General features: G+C 32.1%; 2 protein-coding genes across 3 annotated transcripts; one reads left to right on the forward strand and one right to left on the reverse strand.

The window, feature by feature from the left end:
* Positions 1 to 5,079: 5,079 nt before the first annotated feature.
* LOC100265931 (uncharacterized) lies at positions 5,080 to 8,789 on the reverse strand. Of its 2 annotated transcripts, none has more exons than XM_002283136.5 (5): positions 7,939 to 8,788; positions 7,765 to 7,860; positions 7,593 to 7,667; positions 7,406 to 7,501; positions 5,080 to 5,659 (listed from the first exon to the last, which is right to left on the reverse strand). In XM_002283136.5, exons 1-5 carry the CDS (start codon positions 8,719 to 8,721, stop codon positions 5,549 to 5,551), a joined length of 1,161 nt encoding a protein of 386 aa, XP_002283172.3. In that variant the 5' UTR covers positions 8,722 to 8,788; the 3' UTR covers positions 5,080 to 5,548. The 2 variants fall into 2 exon arrangements, with proteins under 2 accessions (XP_002283172.3, XP_010644115.1); XM_010645813.3 differs by lacking the exon at positions 5,080 to 5,659 and adding an exon at positions 7,093 to 7,294 and having other exon boundaries at positions 7,939 to 8,789.
* Positions 8,790 to 13,609: 4,820 nt separating this feature from the next.
* On the forward strand, positions 13,610 to 20,780 carry LOC100243613 (polynucleotide 3'-phosphatase ZDP). The gene is made up of 12 exons (XM_002285428.4): positions 13,610 to 14,022; positions 14,556 to 14,615; positions 15,679 to 15,741; positions 15,830 to 15,892; positions 16,989 to 17,060; positions 17,232 to 17,288; positions 17,777 to 17,853; positions 18,124 to 18,205; positions 18,374 to 18,490; positions 18,692 to 18,819; positions 19,092 to 19,161; positions 20,016 to 20,780. The coding sequence occupies exons 1-12, from the start codon at positions 13,645 to 13,647 to the stop codon at positions 20,061 to 20,063; spliced, it is 1,215 nt and encodes a 404-aa protein (XP_002285464.2). The 5' UTR covers positions 13,610 to 13,644; the 3' UTR covers positions 20,064 to 20,780.
* Positions 20,781 to 20,814: the final 34 nt, after the last annotated feature.

Below are 20,814 nucleotides of genomic sequence, written 5' to 3' on the forward strand. Positions count from 1 at the left end.
CATATTTCTAGGCAATTATTAGAGAGATTGGTTAGAGATGGTGAGGTGCATGTTGTCCAATTCCTCCTTACTAGAATTTCTATGGGGTGAAGCCTTAAGGACTGCGGCATATATTTTGAATCAAGTGCCCAGTAAGTCTGTGCTTAAGACACCTTATAAGCTATGCGCAGCGGAAGCGTGGTCAGGCCCTATAACCCACAGTCAAAGAAACTTGATCCTAAAACCATTAGTGGTTTCTTTGTTGGCTATTGCATTGGATCAAGGGGTTCCAGATTTTATTGTCCATCTCATACCACTAGGATCATTGAGTTAGACAGGGTTGTATATTTTGAAGATGTGAGCTCTGTTGATGAAAGATTTAGTGGTATCTGAAGTTTGATAGTATTATCACCCAAAATGGTTTTAAAGAGAATACAGTTGACAGATGCATATATTTGAGGGTCAGTGGGAGTAGTTACATATTTCTTGTTTTATATGTTGATGATATACTACTCGCATCAAATGATCCTGACTTGTTGATTGAGACAAAGCACATGTTGTCAACCCATTTTGACATGAAGGATCTTGGTGAGGCTTCTTATGTCTTGGGCATAAAGATTCTTCGTGATAGGGCTAATGGAGTGCTTAAATTGTCTCAAAGAGCCTATATTGAAAGGATATTGAAGAGGTTCAATATGCACAACTGTAAATCTACTAAAACGCCAATTGTGAAGGGTGATAAATTTTCAAAGGCTCAGTGTCCTCAAAATGATGATGAGAGAGAGGAAATGAAGACCATTCCTTATTCATCTGTGGTGGGCAGCCTTATGTATGCTCAAGTATGTACACGCCCTGATATTGCTTTTGTTGTGGGCATGTTGGGAAGGTACTTGAGCAATCCTGGGAGTCAACATTGGAAAGCAGCTAAGAAGGTCCTTAGGTATTTGCAAGGAACTAAGGACTTAATGTTGACATATCAGCGCACCAGCTTACTTGATGTAGTTGGGTTTTGTGATGCTGATTTTGCTGGCTGCATAGATGATAAGAAATCCACTACGGGCTATATTTTTATGATGGCAGGAGGAGCTGTATCTTGGAAAAGTGTCAAGCAGACACTTACAGCATCCTCAACTATGGAGGCAGAGTATGTGGCATGTTATGAGGCTTGTTGTCATGCTATGTGGATGCGGAATTTTATTTCAGCTTTAGGAGTTATTTCAGCTTTAGGAGTTGTTGACTCCATTTCTAGACCGCTGAAATTATTTTGTGATAATTCCGCAGCTGTTGCTTTCTCTAAGAACACTAGGAGTATTTCTCGCTCCAAACATATTGATGTAAAGTTCTATTTTGTTAAGGAGAAAGTGGCAGAGTCTCTTATTGATATTGAACACATGTCCACAAAAAGTATGTTGGCGGATCCATTAACAAAAGGCTTACCCATAATTGCGTTTCAAGAACATGTATCTCAAATGGGGTTGTTGGAAGCCTAGGTTGTATTAAGTTAGTGGGAGCCATTTTTTTGGTATTGTAATACTATGTTATTGTTGAAAGGATTGCTATTATTGTACATTTCCCTATGAATCAAGCAATGAAGCATATATGATTGCTTTTGATTATTTATTTCTGATGAGATTCTATGGGACATTGATTTATGATTATGTGTATGTTGTAATGTTTGATTATGTAGTCCAAGTGGGAGATTGTTGGAATTTTTATGTGTGGACTTACATAATCAATTTAATAATGTCATAAATCAGTGTTATTTATTTTTGCATTGTGGTCCATAATGGGACTGGACACATATTGTTGCTTGATTTTTTATGGGCTCACCCTAATTCACTTGACTGGCCCATTAAGTCAAGTGGTGGTCCAAATAATGTGTGTGATATATATATAGAGGTGTGTGCTTTTGGAGGTGGACGACTCTCTCTTTTGTTCTCTTTGAAGAACACTCCCGGCCACACACTCACACACTCCACTGGACTGAATTTTGGGAGACAAGGGAAGAGTTCATTGATCGCTCATTCTCGGACCATCACGCACTCGGAAAGCAGATTATTGGATATCAAAGGAGAGCAGAAATGGCTTCCCAAAGCACGAACCAAGGTAACGGATTGAATTTTGCTGGTAAATGCATGCTTAATTGTCAACATGTGATCCTATGCTATTTAAATTTTCATCATAGAAGGCTTGTTGAGTTCATCTAGAATCTCTTAGCATTTAAATAAGACTTGTTGGGTAGTTTGTGGCATTTAATGCTTTTCAAGGATTGTATGATGTAACACTAGGGTGTGAAGCCTAGAATATTTTTAGTTTCTTCGGCTTTTTCATAGACTGATTTCTGTCACAGTTTTCTTACTTCAAACCTCAGAGCCCTTATTTCCCTAACTTTAAAACCCTATTATTATGTAGCCCTAGTCCCAAGATGCAAGAACTCTTTCTTCTCTCTTTGCTTACATGCTTGGCTCGTCACATAGTTGACCACTAGTATTTGAGTTTAACACATATGCCATATGTGTTATGTCTGACATGGGTAGTTGACAAATTTACTATTGTGCAGATGTGGAACAATTCTTCAGCCTGGCCACAACTGCACCGTCTGAATTGAGCCAAATAGAGCAAGGGCACCACATGGCCACAAGAAATCTAATGCTTCAACTCAAAACATCGTCACCCACTGGTGCCATTTCTGTTCACATCATAATGTGAAGAGGGGAACCCCAAAGGACCATACAAAGAGATATGTCCAAAGGTGAAGCCATCTTCAGTTTCCAAACATGCTAATCCAATGCCTCAAAAGGCTGCTAACCCAGAGACAGTCCTGCAAAATGAAGTTGAAGTTGGTAAAACAGATGAGATAGCTTCATCAATAACAGCAGTTGATATTATCACAGATAGTCCAGCAACTCCACCTGTGAGAAAAGGTAATACTCTGTTGAGGGGAAAGAGGAGAAAAAGAAATAATCCAGGATCTAACAAACAAGCCGAACCTGAAAGCAACTCTGTCTCAGCTGACACAGAGAACTCTGTCAGCACATCAAACAACGAAGGAGAAAATCTTGGACAAGCCTGAGGGAAATCGCCGAAACCAGCAAGCAGGGCAACACTCAGAACATTGCAAATTTAACAATCCCATTTTTTCTATAGGTAGAACAAGCCATTCATTGACAAGGAACACCAACCACAGATGAATGAGAAAGCCCAGGTTCTACTCTCTGATCTTCACCACCTCTTCCTTCTTCAAATCTCTCTGAATTTCTCCATTTTCACTGTTTTTTTTTCATGATTGCAGCATTCAGTGAGGGGATGGTAAAAAAATGATATGTGGACATTGATTTATCATCCGTGGTGATCGAAGCTATAAAAGCTTCTCAAAAAATCACTTTGAATGACTTTTTAGATTCTTATAAGTGTTTTGAAAAATCTTGCCAATGCTCATTTTTAATCCAAAAAACACTTTTAAGTGTTAGAAATGTTGAAAGCACTTCTTAAAAACACTAAAAAACTAGCTATAATATGGCGATTGTTTTTTCAGTTTTTTGTTAAAAGCAATTCACTCTTAGATTTTAGATAATTTGTTTTTATATTTTTTCATGATTTATTATAAGTTTTTTGTTGAATAAAAAATTGAAATATTTTATTTTTTTTAAATGAAAAAAGTATTATGTTAGTTTAAAAAAAAATATTAAATAGAAATAAAATATTAAAAAAATAAAGAACCTAATACTTAATATTGTTAAGCATTAAAATTTTATTTAAAATTAAGTAAAATAAATAAATAAACATCACCTAAGCATAAGAAATTTGAGGTATATAAAAAGAGTTAATTTGGTGGGTTTAAATATAATCTCCCTTTGATTCATATTGATGTTTTATTTTGTAAATTATGTGATCAGTTATAACATCAAGATTTTCTCACGTTGCCACATTATAATGTTTTATAAAATAAAGTCTATTTTAAGATTTAGAATATTTTTAACTTGTTTTTTTTTTTGTGTTTTGAATTATTATTTTTAAATAAATTTTGTATATAATGCTTTATTTTTAATTATCTTTTATATTTATTTCATTATTTTTAAAAACATTTTTTAGAAAATAAAAGTATTTTCTATTATTTACTTATTAAATATATTTTCTCCTTTTTGTTTTTACAAAAACAAAAAATTATATTTAAAAACAGTTAACAAACAAACCATAGATATGTCAAATAGTCTCTCTTATTTTAGTTTTAATGTTATGCATAATTGAGAAGGATAGTTGCAGCGCATCGGAAAAAAAATAAGATGATTTATATTTTAAAATGTTTGTGACCAGTTATATCTAAAATCTAAAACCAGCCTTCCTTATTCCCGACTTTCTCTCAAAATCACTTTAATGGTTTTTGTTTTTTTACTTAATTCTAAATAGAACCTTAATGCTTAATAGTGTTAAATATTAAGTTGTTTGTTTTTATAGTATTTTATTTCTATTAAGTATTAAAAAGTAAAAAAAAATCAATATGTTATTTTTTCTATTTAGAAAAAATTATATATTTTGGCTTTTTCTATTTAGTAAAAAATTTATTAAAAAAACAAACAATTTAAATTCTAAAACTAAATTATTTTCATCAAAAAGTTAAAAAAACAAACACCATCTTAATCAAACTCTTAATTAAACTCAGGCATAATATTTAATCAACCAGCAAATATGGAAAGGTCAAGCATATTGCTCATGAGCTTTAGTACATGGGTGATATGTTTAGAATATGTTTGCCAATGTTTCTATTTGAAGTAATCTTAATCGAAATAGTTTTTTCAAAAATCATTTATCAAGTGCTTTTTGAGGGAAAGCTAAAAGTGTTTTTTAATTTTTTTTTTTAAATATTTTTAAAATTTTGTCAAATGTTTTGAAGTTTTTTTTTTTTTTTTTCTTCCTCCAAAAAACGACTTTTATGCTATAAATGCTTTCTAAAAGCATCACCAAACGGATTCTTAGTTGCACTCAACTGATTTTGGCTGCCAACCTGCTGAAGTTCCAAGCAATGGATGCCATAGAGAGGCAACAGAAGGAAACTATAACCTATACCAACCAACTCCATAGCTAAACACGAGCACATGCGGATTGATCCAATCCAAAATGACTTCTTTGATGCCTACAGCAAGTAACTGAATCATCATCACAAACTAGAAGCACTGATTCACATTAAACATGGAACAGGATTCATTTATGGGAAGAAAAAATTCGAAAAGAAAGAAGCAAAGAAAGCAAAATTAAAAGGGAAGAAGAGAACACTCTTGAATGACTGCGAAAGTTATCATTTTAATTGGTCCAAAGGCAATGAGCCACACAAAGGGGTTGCAGTCTTCACAACCCCCAGCAGGACCCATGAAATTTTTCCCCTTCCCCAGCTGCTCACATGACCAAATGAAGGTAGGGTTCCATCTCAGACCTCTTCACAAAACTATATCCTTTGCCACCATTCATCATAAGAAGTTTTGGGCTGACAAAATCTGCCATTAAGCATTCTGCTGAGATTCAAGAAATATAAATCTTACTGTGCATCTTAAACCCTGACTTGCTTCTTCCCAAATCATTGTTGCAAGTCAACTCCACTAGTTCCTCCATTTGCTCCACCAAAACCTATAATCACCTCTTGAGAATCTTTACTCTCAGGTTCAACACCATCTTCTTTAGCAGGCACCTGAATTGAGTAATGTGCAAACAAAAATCAGATATTGTCTCAGTGAAGATCTAATCCAAAGAGAACTGATGCATACACCATTTCAGGGCATTCAATGTTCCAATGATACAATGTTTTGTTTCCAGGTTTCCAGGAGTTTACACTCAATACCTCTACAGCTTTCTTGTCAAGGCATTCTACATTTTGATGGGCACCTTCTTGCCCTGCCCATCAAGAACCACAACATCCTGAAATTTTTATCTTTAGTGTTGATTCCAACACCATCTTCCTTCAAAGATTTCAATATTCGGTAATTTTAAACAATAAAAAACAAAAGGTTGGATTGGGTAATTACCAAAAGCATCGATATGATTGTTTCAAGATTTGTACCATAAGAGCAGATTTTTGGAAGAAAAAATAACCACACAAATTGGAACAAATGGGAAACAAGAAAATTGACAAATCAATCCCAAAAATATGCTACGTTGGACACACATCTTCCTTGTGGCTTGCCATCCAGCTTCTGTGTGCGCTAGGAACATGCAATTCACATATTCTTATCAAAAAAGAAAAAGAAACAAACAAAAAAAATATGTGCACCACTTGTGCTATTAGGTGCTATTTGTATACTTCCCGAGTATTTGGTGTGTCCTTGTGGCGTTTTTATTTTCTAATGAATTTGGTTTTATTTATAAAAAAAAAAATCACTCCACCACAAGTATATCTCTCCTGTCACACATAATGTAGGAATCACATCTGATATGCTAGGGAAACAGCAGAACTATTTTCCTGCAGTTGCATAAAACAGCCACTACAAGTGACACTATGCAGCAACTATTGCCAAGCACCACCAAAATGGGGCCCCTAACAAAATCATGTTCTTAAGATGCCATTTACTTTGTTAGAAAATGCAGATGCATATCTTGTACATTTTTTTGATTGGTAAATTGGACTTGAACATAGAGCCTCTCATAAACCCTCCCCGACCTTTTACCACTTGAGCTAGGCCTCAAGGGCAGATGCATATTTTGTACATATATAAAGAAAAGCATTTATATGATAGATGAGCATCCGACTCAGCCAATTTTGCACTAGAGAGGTTATTTGTTTTATTATGCTTCTACGTTTCTTTCTCAAATGGCTGGTTTGGTAGAAAACTCTGTTTCTTTTCCAACGGCAATATTTTTACACCATCATTAGAGAAATCTTAATCAAAAAAGGAAGGCATAAAAACCATTTGCATTACTAATTATAAGACAAATCATCTCACCATGCAATCCAGCTCTCCAGTATGTACATCCGTGGCATCCAAAACTCCCTTATCAAGATCTCCCAACTTACTGTCATTGCCCTCCTCCAAAGAATCCAGCAATTCACAAAAAAAAAAACAAAAAAAAAACACACACACAACACACATATGATATGTCATTGTTGAGATACACAAAGCCCTGATGTTACACACAAACCTTTAATTCAACCCCATTAGCATTTGAATCCTCAACAACAACATTCAAATTATCAGCATTTTTGTACATATATAAAGAAAAGTGTTTATATGATAGATGAGCATCCCACTCAGCCAATTTTGCACTAGAGGTTATTAGTTTCATTATGCTTCCACTTTTCTTTCTCAAATGGCCGGTTTGGTAGAAACCTCTGTTTCTTTTCCAACAGCAATATTTATACACCATCATTAGAGAAATCATAATCGAAAAAGGAAGGCATAAAAACCATTTGCATTACTAATTATAAGACAAATCATCTCACCGTGCAATCCAGCTCTCCAGTGTTCACATCCGTGACATCCAAAACTCCCTTATCAAGATCTCCCAACTTAGTGTCCTTGCCCTCCTCCAAAGAATCCTGCAATTCACAAAAATAAAAAAACACAACACCTATATGACATGTCATCGTTGAGATACACAAAGCCCAAACAAACCTGATACACACAAACCTTCAATTCAACCCCATTAGCATTTGAATCCTCAACCACAACATTCAAATTATCGGCATTGTCACTGCTATCACCCTACAATGTTGAACTTAAAACATCACCATATGAAAATACCACAAACAAATATAATAAATATCCCCAAAGGGCTATATAGTTAAATAGCCTTGCAAACCTTCACTTCATCCATATCAACATTCTGATCCTTGATCACGGATTTCAAATTATCATCAGTGGAATCCAAATTATTGGTATTGCCATTGGAATTACCCTACATTGTTCAGTTCAAGTAATCAATGAGCTTAAATATCAGCATAATCAAACATAACAAGCACTAACAATTAACTACCTGCAATTCTCCCCCTTGAGGGAGATGATCACCCGCTTTCAAAGCTATTGTAGGAAGCCGATTAACATCCCAACCAAGAACCCTACAAATAACATGTCCATAAGATCGATGCGCCCGCTTTTTGTTCGTCTTAGAAATCGCACTTGAATGCTGAACAAGCCCCACACAGTCCTTATACCTCTTCCCAACCTTCTTCCCCATCCCACCACACACCAAACAGCAGAAAATTCCACCCTCATTGTTCTTCTCATAGTAACTCCTCAATTCAACATCCTTCGAAAACAACCCCACAAAGAATTCAAATTCCTCACACCCATCTTCCTCCAGATCATCATCATCAACATCATCGTCGTCGTCGTCACTCTCATTCCTTGAGAAAAACTCTCTGCAAGCGGCCAAACCCTTTTCTTGTATTTGCAGTGCAATCAACTTGGCTTCCTCCTCCGCCGTGGCCGGCCTGGCGGTGGGGAGGGAGGGGGATTTTGACCATCCGGAGAGCTGGTCTGAAATGGGTTGGACCGGCCATTCGGCGCCGGAGGCCGGGGGTTGTGGGTCGGATTCCGGCGGCTTTTTGGCCTTTTCGAGTTTCTTGGGCTTGGTTTTGTGTTTTTTGGTGGTGGTGTTCTTGAAAGTTTTGGAAATGGAGGTCTGATGAAGGGTTCTTGATGATTTGGAGATGGGTCTAGGGTTAGGGTTAGTGTTGGTTTTTCTTGGAGGGCCTTGGTGCCACAGAGAGTGGAGATATATGACCTCATCTCTCAGCCTCTGCTCGTCGGAATCCATAAAGCTTTTTCCAATACTTCAATCTTTGAAAAATAATACTGACTGGGTTTCCTTTTCGGGAGTATTGTGTTTTGGGCCAACTGGGCCAAAAATTAACATTTTGTCCATATTTCAGGCATAGTCCAAGACTCAAATAAAGTATAAAAATTAAGATGAAGGATATTGTCTTTCATTAATACTTAAAAATTAAAATACCCTTAACCCTTACGTAGATACAAGTAATTGTGAATTTCAATTTTTTTATGTTTTTTTTCCCTTTTCTATTCCCTATTAAGCATTACTTATTTCTAACTTTTTTTTTTGTTTTTTATTTTTAAAAATATTGAATCTTTTTGCTCTTATTATAAGCAATGATAAAAAATTTGGGATTTTTCATTCAAATATTTTTTATCTTTTTGTATTTATCTTTTAGTTTAATTTTCATCTTTTATTTTAAATTTATATTACCTTTTCATTTATATTTTTCTCTTATTTTTAATTATTTTTTATATTTTCTACATTAACCATATTTTAAAAAATTTAAAAATTGACTATCACTTCACTTTATTATATATATAATGTTTTTATTTTAAAATTTTTAAAAAGATAAATTTATTAAAAAAAAAATAACTAAAATATGAACTTCTAATATTATATTAATAATTTTTCTTATCTAGATGGACTAATGCGAAATATTTTGACTCACAATAAGAAAATTGTCAATACAATTTTTTAGTTAAAAGGTAATAGAACATGTTTACAAAAAAAAAATAGTTTTCATTTTTTAAATAAATGAGTATAAATATATTAAAAGAATTAAAGATAATCTTAAAAAAAAATTGATAAATATGATTATAATTTTAAATATAGATTCATTTGGATAAAATTTCACAAAAAAAAAAAATAGTGGAAAGAAAGAGCATTGCTAAAACTACAAATACAAAATATGCAATTGCAAAATTTTGATGATAAAATTTAAAAATAAAATTCGAAACAATTCTTGAGTGAGAGAATTTGAGTGGGGAAAAAAAATCTTTGAGTGGAAAAAATGGGAAAGTTTTTCAAAATCACTTGAAATCCTTAACAAAAAGTAATCTTGTACACCATTATATCATTAGTAAATTTGTCTTGTACAGTTAGTGTAATACCTTTGTACAATAACTCAAATTTCATACATCATCTCATGAATATTTGATAATAGGTCGGTTAATCATGTTTGCATTTGTTTGGTTTTAAAAATGAAGAAAAATTATTGTATGATTTTGTTTTACAATCATCATAAGTGGGGTACATATTCAAATGATCATATACAAGTTAGATAAAGTGCATGAGATGAATGTATACTTAACCAAATGTGTGTAAGGAATGTCATTTATTCTCTAATAAATAAACAAACAAGTTTTTCAGAATTACTTAAAATCCTTCACAAATAATTGTCTTGTACACCCTTGCACAGATAGTATATTTGTCATATACACTTTGTGTAAATACCTTGTATAGTGACTCAAATTCTATATACCCCCAACTCAATGTGTAACCATATGTAGATTAACCATGTTTTGATTTGTTTGTTTCAAAAAATAGTGGAAGATGGAAAAACAAAATTTTCTCTCAAACATCATTGGTGGGATAAGTATTCAAATTATCCTGTGCGAGTTAGATAAAGTGTATAAGATGAGTGTGCAATAGAGGAATGTGTACCTTAAAAGTGTGCAATCCTTAGGTGACAAGACAAAAAAAAGGTTGTTCAAAATTGATTAAAATTTTTCACAAATTATAACCTTGTATAGTTAGAACATTTGTCTTGTACATTTAGAACATTTGTCTTGTCCAATTGAATAATTACTTTGTACAGTTAGTATAATACCCTTGTACAATGATGCAAATTTCATCCATATACATACATTATGTGCCACATATGATGTGTAAATCATGTTTCAAATGGTTTAATTTAAAAAATGATATAGAATGTAAAAACAAAATTTTTATCTAAACATCATTATTAAGGTAAGCCAAGTTTATTTATTTATTTCCTTTTATTTTTGGAAATAAAGAAAAAATAATAAAAATTTATTTAACCATAAGAAATATGAATGTAAGATCAGTTATAAAATACTAAATTTATTTATTTATTTCATTTTATTTTTGGAATTAAAGAAAAAAATAAAAAATTATTTAACCATACAAAATATTGATATAAGATATGTTAAAAAATATAAATAACCTCAAATTTATTTACTTATTTCATTTTATTTATTTAAATTAGAAAGTAATTTATTTTAATAGATTAAAATGTGCACAATTGATTTATTACTTTGTTAATTATGGATATATTAAAATTTTCTACTAGACCAAAAATAAATAAAGAAAATAAAATTAAAAAGAGTAATAAATATATATAATTTAGTTATTTAATTATTTTTCATGTAAAAGATAGTCCCACAAAAAACACATAATTTATCAATTTCTTTGTTTAATTGTAAACATACTATATTTTTTATTTTATTATTAAAATAACTAATGAAAAAAAAATAAAAATGGATAATCAATGTATGGAATTTAATTCTTTTTATTATTTTCATATAAAAAATAATACTAAACAAGGTTTTCAATTTTTATTTTAAAAAATAGTTTTCATTTTTTAATTAAATGTTTTTTCAAAAAGAAAAATATAAAAAATGTAAATCATATTACCATTTTTTAGAAAGTATTTTTTAAAATAGTTTTTTAACATAATTTTTATTTATTTATAATTTAAAATAAAAAATAATGCTGATTTTGAATTATTTATATAAAATTTTTTTAAAACAATGAAAAATCCAAATTGTTAAAATAGAATTATTATGGTTGCATGAATAGTAGTGCAATAAAGACAAAAAAAGTTTATGTGAAAGGTCATTGGGTATTTTAGTCCATCACTATTTTATATCCTTAAAAAGTAATATATAGAAATTTGAAGGATATATTGGTCTTTTAACATCTTATATTATTTCCATAAATTATGAAAGTTATATAGACCAATTGGGCCCAAAACACAATTCACAAATGTGTTTGGAACCAAAAATAAATAAATAAATTATTACAAAAAAAAAGACAAAATCATAAACAATTCACAAATGCATACATAATTAATAAAAAATTATGCTGAGATTTTTTATTTATTAAATATTGTTTTTCATAACAAAAGTATGTAAGAAGAAATAACTTGGATTATTGTATTATTTACTTTGAATCCAAAGGATTTTCATGGTTTTAAAATGTGTTTATATGGTGAGTATAAGTCCATACTTATACAATGTTAAACACTTTTTTTTTCTATCAATCACGACTACCATTTATACAGACACGATGTTCTTATTATGTCTCATAAAATTGCAGAATCAAACAAACTTTTACATTAAGGTTAAAGATCAACTCTTATACTTAATAAAATATTCGTTTTAGGCTCAAAAGATCTTCATTATTTTAAAGCGTGTTAATGAGTTAAGAATATTCAAGATACATTTAAATATTTGTGACTATTTTTTTTTCCTTTTTTTTTAAATTGTCTTTTCATGTGAGAATAAACATATCTTTTTATGCCAATTTGACATGTCATGATTGAATAATTAGAACTCATTTTTATTAATTCGATGATCCCTATAGAGCATGGTGAATGATAAATAATTGTCGAGATAAACATGTTTTCAAATAATACTTCTAAAAACTTGTTTTATAAAACATCAAATGATGGTTTTCAAAAAGTGTTATAAAAAACTATTTTTGAAAACAATTATTAAACATGTTATAAGCGTTCATAACATCAATCACGGCATGTTATAAGTCATCTAATGACATTCTTTATTATTATTGCATCCCAGTTATAAGCCAATAAGAATTTATAATTAAATAACAATAAAAATAAAGATAAATGTTAATAAATATTTTATAATAGATTTTAAAATGATTTATTTATTAAATAATATCAATTTTGAAATTAATACAACAATATAATCTTTAACGAACCCTTCGAGCCTAGATCATTCATGACCTTTGCTAATGCAATAGGACTGATTCAAGATTAACTTTGTACATCTATTTATCCCCTGTTATCTAGTAGACAAATTAGATTAGTCAATTTAAAAATAGAATTTTAAAATTTAAATCACATTTCTAATAAATTTGATAAAGAAATTATATAAAATATCTTATATTTTGAAAAATAAAAACTAAACTTAAATGTCTTTTTAGTCACCATTAACATCAATTAACTACTATAAGTATTTCTTTTCCTTTTAGATTTATTATTATTATTATTATTTTATTGTTATATTATTATTGGAAAAAATTATGACTTATTCTTTTTCCATAAACAAACATCTTATAGTAAAATCGAGGCTGTTTGAGAGTGCGGCCATTAGAAATAGCGAAAAAAATCTCAAATAAAATAATAATAATAATATTAATAAAAAAGGAGACATTTGCTTGAAGGAATTTAGTTATTAGTTAATATTGATAATATGACAAATAAAAAAAGTATTTTAAGAAATAATAAAATGACTAATTAAAAAACACATATATTTTAAATTATTTTTAAATAGATAAGGATAACACTAATTTAAAAAATTTAAGATTGTTTTTTCTATGTATTTAATCAAAACCCACTTTTTCCTAAAAATATTAAGTTAGGTTTGGTTTATGAAAAATAAAATAAAGAAAAAAAGTGGAAAAAAAAGAAAAAAAGAAGAAAAATAAAAAAATATATTTAAATTTAATAAATTATTTTTATTTAATATCTTATTTTATTTAAGATTAAATAGTTAAAAATATATAAATTTTAATTAATTTCAATTTTTTTTTTATATTTTATAAGGTGAAATCAAACATAACCAAAATTTGTTACAACTATTAATTTTATTATTATTATATAAAAATATATTTTCGTCGGTTCTTCTCCACCGGATTATGGTACATGCATCCATCTCCAATTTCTGTACTCTCACCCGTTACCCTAGCTTTTCAACCATTTTTTCCCTCCCCCAATACCATATTCCTAGCTCTCCACTGCGAATTTCGAAGGGTTTGTACTGCTTTTGCGTCGAGAAAACTACTTCAATGTCGTCGTCTTCTTCATCAAAAGTTGTCGTGGAGTACGCCAAGTCGAATCGGTCTTCGTGCAAGACATGTTCCAAAACGATCTCTGCAAATGCTGTGAGGTTGGGGCTGGTGACCAGAGGCGCGCGAGGCTTCGATATGACCAAGTGGCATCACGTGCATTGCTTTTCGGCTGGTTCCGAGTCGATTTCCTCGGCCGAGATGATACAAGGGTTTGCTTCTTTGAAGGTTTGGAAGTAGGGTTTTTGGATTTTTTTTGGTTTGGTCAGTTTGGGTACTAAGAAAGCAGAGGAAATGGAAATTAAAATCTTATAAGGCGCTTCTGGTTATGTTTTCGGTAGATTGTTTGCTTTTTGAGAGGGGAAAATGTGTCTTTTGTGTCTCACAGTGGAAAATGTGAAACTGCAAACTATGGGTGTGTTTGTGATGTTTTTATTTTTGTTTCTGAGATGAGTGAAGAACTGGTAATGGATGAGAAAGCTCATTGTTATTAGTCTAATGACGAAAATATTATACTTTTCATCTCTGTACTTCAGCACTAGAGTTTTAATACCAAATTCTCTGTTTTATGTAACCTGTCTTTCGGGTACCTGTTTGGTTCAGTTAATATGAATATTTTCTTCTTTTATTTTTTTCTTTTTTATTTCTTATTTTCTCTTAGCCAAACAGAGCTGTTGGTATTGAAGTGGAAACTCATAGTCATAGTAGTTTCTAGTTTTCAAAATTTTTAATTAATTTTTCTTGTTCCATTGTGTTTCCAGAGCAGTGACCAGGAAGCTCTTAAGAAATTGGTTGATGGTTTTGCAAAGTCTCTGGATGAGGTAGGAGTTGAATCTCTACAGTAGTTTGTAATGGCTTGTGAAAGATGAAGAGCATGCCAGTTCCCCCTTGAAAATTGACAGGCCAAATTGCATTTAGATTTTCATTTGAACCTGTTAAACCAACATAAAAATTTGTGCCATCATAACAGCTAATGGGATGAGAATGGTTTCATGATTTCTTAAAATGACAACATTAATTAATTTTTTTTTTTTTTGAGTTGTATTTATGGTTGCCGATTTTTATAATGGCCTCCTTTTTTAATTTGCGCATAAAATAGAACAGAATATAATCATTAGGTCCTTGTGCGACAACCAGGCATATGATAAGAGATTGCATAAGGTGTGGTTTTACATTTTGGTGATTTTTTTGCTAAACAACATGATGGAGTATCCTATTGAAATTAATAACTCGAAATAAATTGTTGACAATATTTTTGGATAAAGCAAATAATGGGTGAAATTCTCAGAAAAAAGTAGGTAAAAATTAGGGGAAAAATATGTTATACTTTTGTATATGTTTGTGAGGATTCTTTGTTGGAGGAGGCTAGCCTCATGCATATGATTATATAATCTTCCTGAGCTCAAGGGAAGTAGGCCAAAGGGTGAGAATGTGTGGAGAGCATTGACAGTAGATCCGAAAGATTGTTTCAGGTGGAGGCACCTAAGTATGGCTAGAAAAATTATATGAATAGGCTTAAGTTTGAGCATTGTTTGTCCTTGGAAATCAGCTGTTGGTAAGGGGATGATGGCTCACCCCTGATTGTAGATTTCTTTATTTAACTGTCACATGGTTTAAATTGGACAGCTTCTCATGATAGTTTTTATTTAGGTTGATGGACGGCCTAAGGCCTAATAGATTTATATATAAGGCATAGAAATTTTGTTTTATACTTGTTTTTTTCCCATTCGACAGGAAAATAAAATTATGAATGTTTTAAACTTCTTGTTATGTATAACAACATTTCCAATGGCACTTCCTGGTCAATTTGCTCATTTTTTTCCCTTTATTGTTGCAAAAGCTCCATCATCTATATGAGCTATAGAAATGTATGTAACTTGGCAGGTCTTGGATGAAGGTAAAGACCTAACTGAAGGAAGCAAAGAACTGATTTGTGAGGAATTGGGGGTAAACAAGCTCAGTTTCTCTTTTGATCCTTGTATTTATTTCTTAAGTTAATTATGTGTGATCATGTCTTGCATTTCCTCATTATTAGGTGCATAAAAGAGATGAAGATGAAAAAGATAAGAGGGAAGAAAGGGATTCAAAGAAAACAAAGGTATTGGTTTCCTTTTTTTGTTTTTTTGATTAATTGTGTGATAACTGTTTTGTTTCGTTTTATATGTGTATCTGTTGGCCTTTGTTCATCTAATGGACATGGAAGTTACTTTTATTTTCTTTGATGACGCAGACTCTCAAGTACCAGATCATAAACATCCCATAGCTGGCCTTTTTGCTATATTGTATAGGATTATATCAGTATGTGAATAGAGTTAAACCCATAATCACTGGAGACTCTGGTTTAAAATGAGAAGCTTACTTCCCAGAAACCTGCATCCAAAACTTGTGAGAAACATCTTTTAATAAGTCTAGGTATTTGTATGAGTTTGTAATGGGAGAAAAGGTCAGCCTTGTACATAGTAAGTCATTGAAGTTTTGAAGGGGAGTGAAGTGCAATGTGAGGTGAGGTGGCAAAGTGCAGACAATGATCTCAAAAGGTTTATATTTTCCACCAAACTATAATATTGAGCCTGAGACAGTCTGGAAAGAAAAAAATTAGGCGATTAAAAAGAAGTTTTGGTATTCTGTGAACTTTGAATCAGTAGATTTTTTATTCTTAGAGATGTAGTCATGAGATAATAAGCATGCCTTGGGAATATATGATTGACAGATAATATTCTGAAACTGCAAAGGACAGTTCTGATTTATTGGCACTTTTATGTCCCGAGATGCATCAGCATCAAGTTTAATTATGTGAAACCTGAGCTTGGTTTTTCAACCTGGAATTAATTATACAGCCTCTATAGGTGTTCAATAATACTGTTTCAATTATTCAGTCCTCTCTTGCCACAGCGGTAATGTCATATGCTTTGTGTCTTGTGTTAATGAATTCTAGCTATTTTTTTTTTATCATTAACATCTTCATCTGGATTTGTGAAGTTGTGAATCAAACATCTGTGTACAAACCCATTTAAAGAAAGCAGTTGACTAGTTTTCTTATCTTTTGGTTCATTTCATTGTTGGTTTCTAGTTACCAATGAATTGTTTCTTGTAAAGAGTTCATGTTGTATGGCATTTCTTAGCTTGCTTGGCATAACTTTTTACTGTCAAGTTGGACATTTATTTGGTTTTACTTTGCGCATTATTGCATGCAGATGTCTGCACCTGCTCTGAAAGCTGAGCAGGAAATAGCCTTTGCAGTTTCTAATATCAAGGACAAGTATAAGGTTTGATCTATGTTAATGTTTATTTTTGGTGTTCTAGTTTTTTTTCAATTTTAAATTTACCATTATTACATCTTTGTAAACTTCATATCATCATAGGAACCTTCTTTTTCTCACAAGTATTTGCCTTTCATTAAGGCTTCTTTCATTAATCCAAGTTGATTTCTGATTCAGGATGCTACTTTATTGCCAAAATGGAAAGCATTCCAGACAGTAATTTTTCTTGAACGGGTGAGATATTGCTTTAGTTATGATAGCGAACCTTGTTGATGCTTGTTTTACATGAATAGACAGTACAGGGATATAAAGGTTTGAAATTCATTTATATTTGTAGGTAAAGAAGTGGTAATGGTTTGTATACTCTATTTTGCTGCAATTATATTGAAACAAGCTTTCTGCTAGTTTTTTTCTGATGTTAGTTCTCTTCTTTGAGCCCCTATTTAGAATCTACCTTTTTTATTGCTTTTACATTGTTGGTTCCTATTATTTTGACCTGTTTTTAAACCATTCAAACGTTTTGTCAGTGCTATTTATAGCATTTTTGCTTGCTTATGGGTCATTAATGCACAGACACATATGTTTGCAGTTGTGTACTCCCCGCTTACATGCATTCATTTGCTTATACCTTGTTCATCTGAACCACTTAACAAGCTACTTTTCAGCAGTAGTAAGACATTGCACATTGTTCACCTGTTCTTTATGTATTCCACCTTTTGTAGGATGATGATCTTCATGATTCAAAAAAAATTGCTGCATTCGATTTTGATGGATGTCTTGCCAAAACATCTGTGAAAAGGTATGGCTTTTATAATTTCTGAGGTCCTTATTTTTAGTAATGCTTGATGGATTTTTATTACAGAAAGTAAAATTCTAATAGCTAATGGTCAAAATAAACTAAGAGCATTTCCTCAAAAGTGTTCTCTCTAGTATTACATGATATCTTGGTGTATCTCTACTTATCAGCAACACCAAAATGTATCAGTTGACACCCAGCTGATGCAAAAGAATGATATGTGGCCATGCATCATTCAAACTGATAGGCAACCTAATTGTACTTTAATTCCAGAGTAGGTCCAGATGCTTGGTCCCTTATGTATCCTTCAATACCGGACAAGTTGCAGAGCTTGTATAATGATGGCTACAAGCTGGTTTGTTTCTTTTCCTTGTGAAAATTTTCTAATATTTATTTAATAACTTTTTGTTCTTGATTTATAAAATGATAATTATTACAACTTGTCATTTGGATATTGCGGTTGATTCAGTTTATTAAGCCGTGTGAATGTTTTACCCATCTTCATTCTCAATTTCATCATCAGGTAATCTTTACCAATGAATCCAACATAGAGCGCTGGAAGAATAAGAGACAGGTAGCAGTGGACTCAAAAATTGGGCGCCTGAACAATTTCATCAAGTGTGTTAAGGTTCCAATTCAGGTGGTTTATTCTGGTGTCCTTGGATTTTCTTTTATGAATTAGGCAGCAAAATTTGATCTGTATGGTGATCATTTTGTGTGACAACTCTCGGTGTGGATCAGATCTCTTCACCCATTCCTTTGTTTGGAATTAAAGCTTATTTAATGTGGAGAATATCTTGGAAAATATGCAAAGTCTTTACTTGTAACTCTCTGTTTGCAGGTTTTTATATCCTGTGGGTTTGATAAATCTGATGGTCAAGCAGAAGACCCCTTTCGCAAGCCCAAACCTGGGATGTGGCGGATTATGGAGCAACACTTCAACTCTGGCATTTCAATTGATATGGATCAGTTATTTTTCTCTTCCCTTTCTTGCTTTACTATTTTGGTTTTGGGAATCTGGTTTTTATGCTATGTGCCACTCTGTCCCACAATATACATGTACAGCTCTTATATTCACAAAGAGCACTGTGATTAGCATTCTCCCATACAAAGAATTGCCTAATGCCATCATGTTATCCCTCTTTGAACACTTCTGTTTGCTGCTTTATTGTGTAAAATAACACTATGTTAAGAGATGGGATCAGCAGTTTGATATTAGTTCCCCAACTCTACATTTGTAGATCCTTTTATGTTGGAGATGCAGCTGGGAGACTAAATGACCACAGTGATGCTGATATTAAATTTGCACAGGTATGGTACAAGTAATCTTTTAAATTAATTTGCTTAATGTACAAACTATATTTTGTTCTTGCATTAAGTTCAATTTTTCTTTGTCTGGTGAATGAACTTCTACTATTCATGGTTATGGCATTGCTGTTCAACACTCACTACTTCATTTGAACAGATAATGTGAAATCAGCAGTTTCACCACCGCTTTTTCTAGTCAATATTATTCTGATTCTCAATAGCCCTCAAACAACGGTTTAGAGGTGATTTTTTAAAGTCACTAAATGTTTCCATAAGATCATTATATGGGTACTCATTGAATGCCTCGTAGTGTTCAGTTTTGAGTTGGGAAAACACAATGGAATTTACATCAAAATGGAATTCTTAAGGTATTTTCAGTGTTGTACTTCCCATTCACAGGTCCTAAAAAGCTTAAAATTGAGAAGCAGAAAAGAAATTGTGTTGTTTTGGAAACTTGCAGATTAAAACTTAGGTGTGGCACTACTCTCTCAAATGAAACTTTTACTTGTTATGAATGGAAACAATTATAATTATAAGCTAGGACAAACTGGTATATTTAATGATAACCATTTTTTTCCACTAGGTGTTCATCAATTATAAAATTGTAAATAATGGGTACTTCTGAACCGTTGTATTAAGAAATTACTAACCACTTGCCAACTTGCTTACAAAGATGCTTCTTTTTGTCCTTTCAATTGATCTGTGAAATTCTTTCTATGGTTTTCATCCAGAACAGTTAGTTTAAATATCTTTTAGTCCTGCATTTTGTGGCCTGGATATTACAAATTACAGATAGGCAGAGTCATTACAAGGTCTGGATAATTTCATTGGCCTAATGGATATCTCTGCTGTTGTAGGCAATTGGACTAAAGTTTTATGTTCCTGAGGAATACTTTGATGCATAAGGAGTTTCTGGCTGTTGGTTCCTGAAGCCGATGCTGACTAGCAGAGGGATCTGATTTAAAATTTTGTCAGTTTATTAAAATTATATGCCAGTTTCCTTGACGATTGGTTTGGGATCTCACCAGAAACTTTCTTGTTCTCTCAATTGGACAAACTAACACAAAACTAGCAGATTGTAGACAAGTTAATGGTTTTAGGTTCCTATGTAAATATATGCCTGAAGGTTAGCCCTACTGATTTTGTTTTCAAATGTGCCTTGCCAGCCAGCATAGGCAAGCCCTTGTGTTTTGGGATCTTTGCCAAAACAAGCTTTGTTTCCTGCATTTTCTCCCTTCAACCTGAGTCCAATTTCACTGCTAACTAAACAGTGACCACTGGCTGGCCAGGCTGGCATGGCTACCTAACTCCTCTGATGAGCAAACTTCAGGTCTGGGCGCCTGAAATTCATATCAACATTGTGAGCATGTATTATGGTTTCTTCTTTTCTTTCTTCCAGGTAATTGTATCACTTGTACACCTTATAACTCCCTAGAACACGATGTGTGTACATTGCTATGCCCTGGATCGCATGAATATTACTCTCTGGGCTGTATATGGCCAAAATGTAAGCAGACTCAATTGTGTTATTACCCACTAATGGGTTTGCATTGGATTCTGAGTAGGGGTGGAAAAGTTTATGACTCGTTAAATGGGTTATATTTGTCATGTTTGAGTTTATTCTTTGAACATTATTATTTGTGTTATGTTTAGACT

The sequence above is a fragment of the Vitis vinifera genome, chromosome 19 (assembly GCF_030704535.1).
Source record: "Vitis vinifera cultivar Pinot Noir 40024 chromosome 19, ASM3070453v1".
In the NCBI taxonomy this organism is placed as follows: Eukaryota; Viridiplantae; Streptophyta; class Magnoliopsida; order Vitales; family Vitaceae; genus Vitis; species Vitis vinifera.

Bases quoted from the DNA above. Each gene is read 5' to 3' on its own strand.
- LOC100265931 (XM_002283136.5), bottom strand. From the start codon at position 8,721: ATGGATTCCGACGAGCAGAGGCTGAGAGATGAGGTCATATATCTCCAC. The intron at 7,502-7,592 runs GTTTGTGTGTAT...TGTGAATTGCAG, and splicing joins CTAATGGGGTTGAATTGAAG to GATTCTTTGGAGGAGGGCAA. The intron at 5,660-7,405 runs GTGAGATGATTT...TACTCAATTCAG, and splicing joins CTGGAGAGCTGGATTGCACG to GTGCCTGCTAAAGAAGATGG.
- LOC100243613 (XM_002285428.4), top strand. From the start codon at position 13,645: ATGGTACATGCATCCATCTCCAATTTCTGTACTCTCACCCGTTACCCT. The intron at 15,742-15,829 runs GTAAACAAGCTC...CCTCATTATTAG, and splicing joins TGATTTGTGAGGAATTGGGG to GTGCATAAAAGAGATGAAGA. The intron at 18,491-18,691 runs GTGGTTTATTCT...CTCTGTTTGCAG, and splicing joins GTGTTAAGGTTCCAATTCAG to GTTTTTATATCCTGTGGGTT.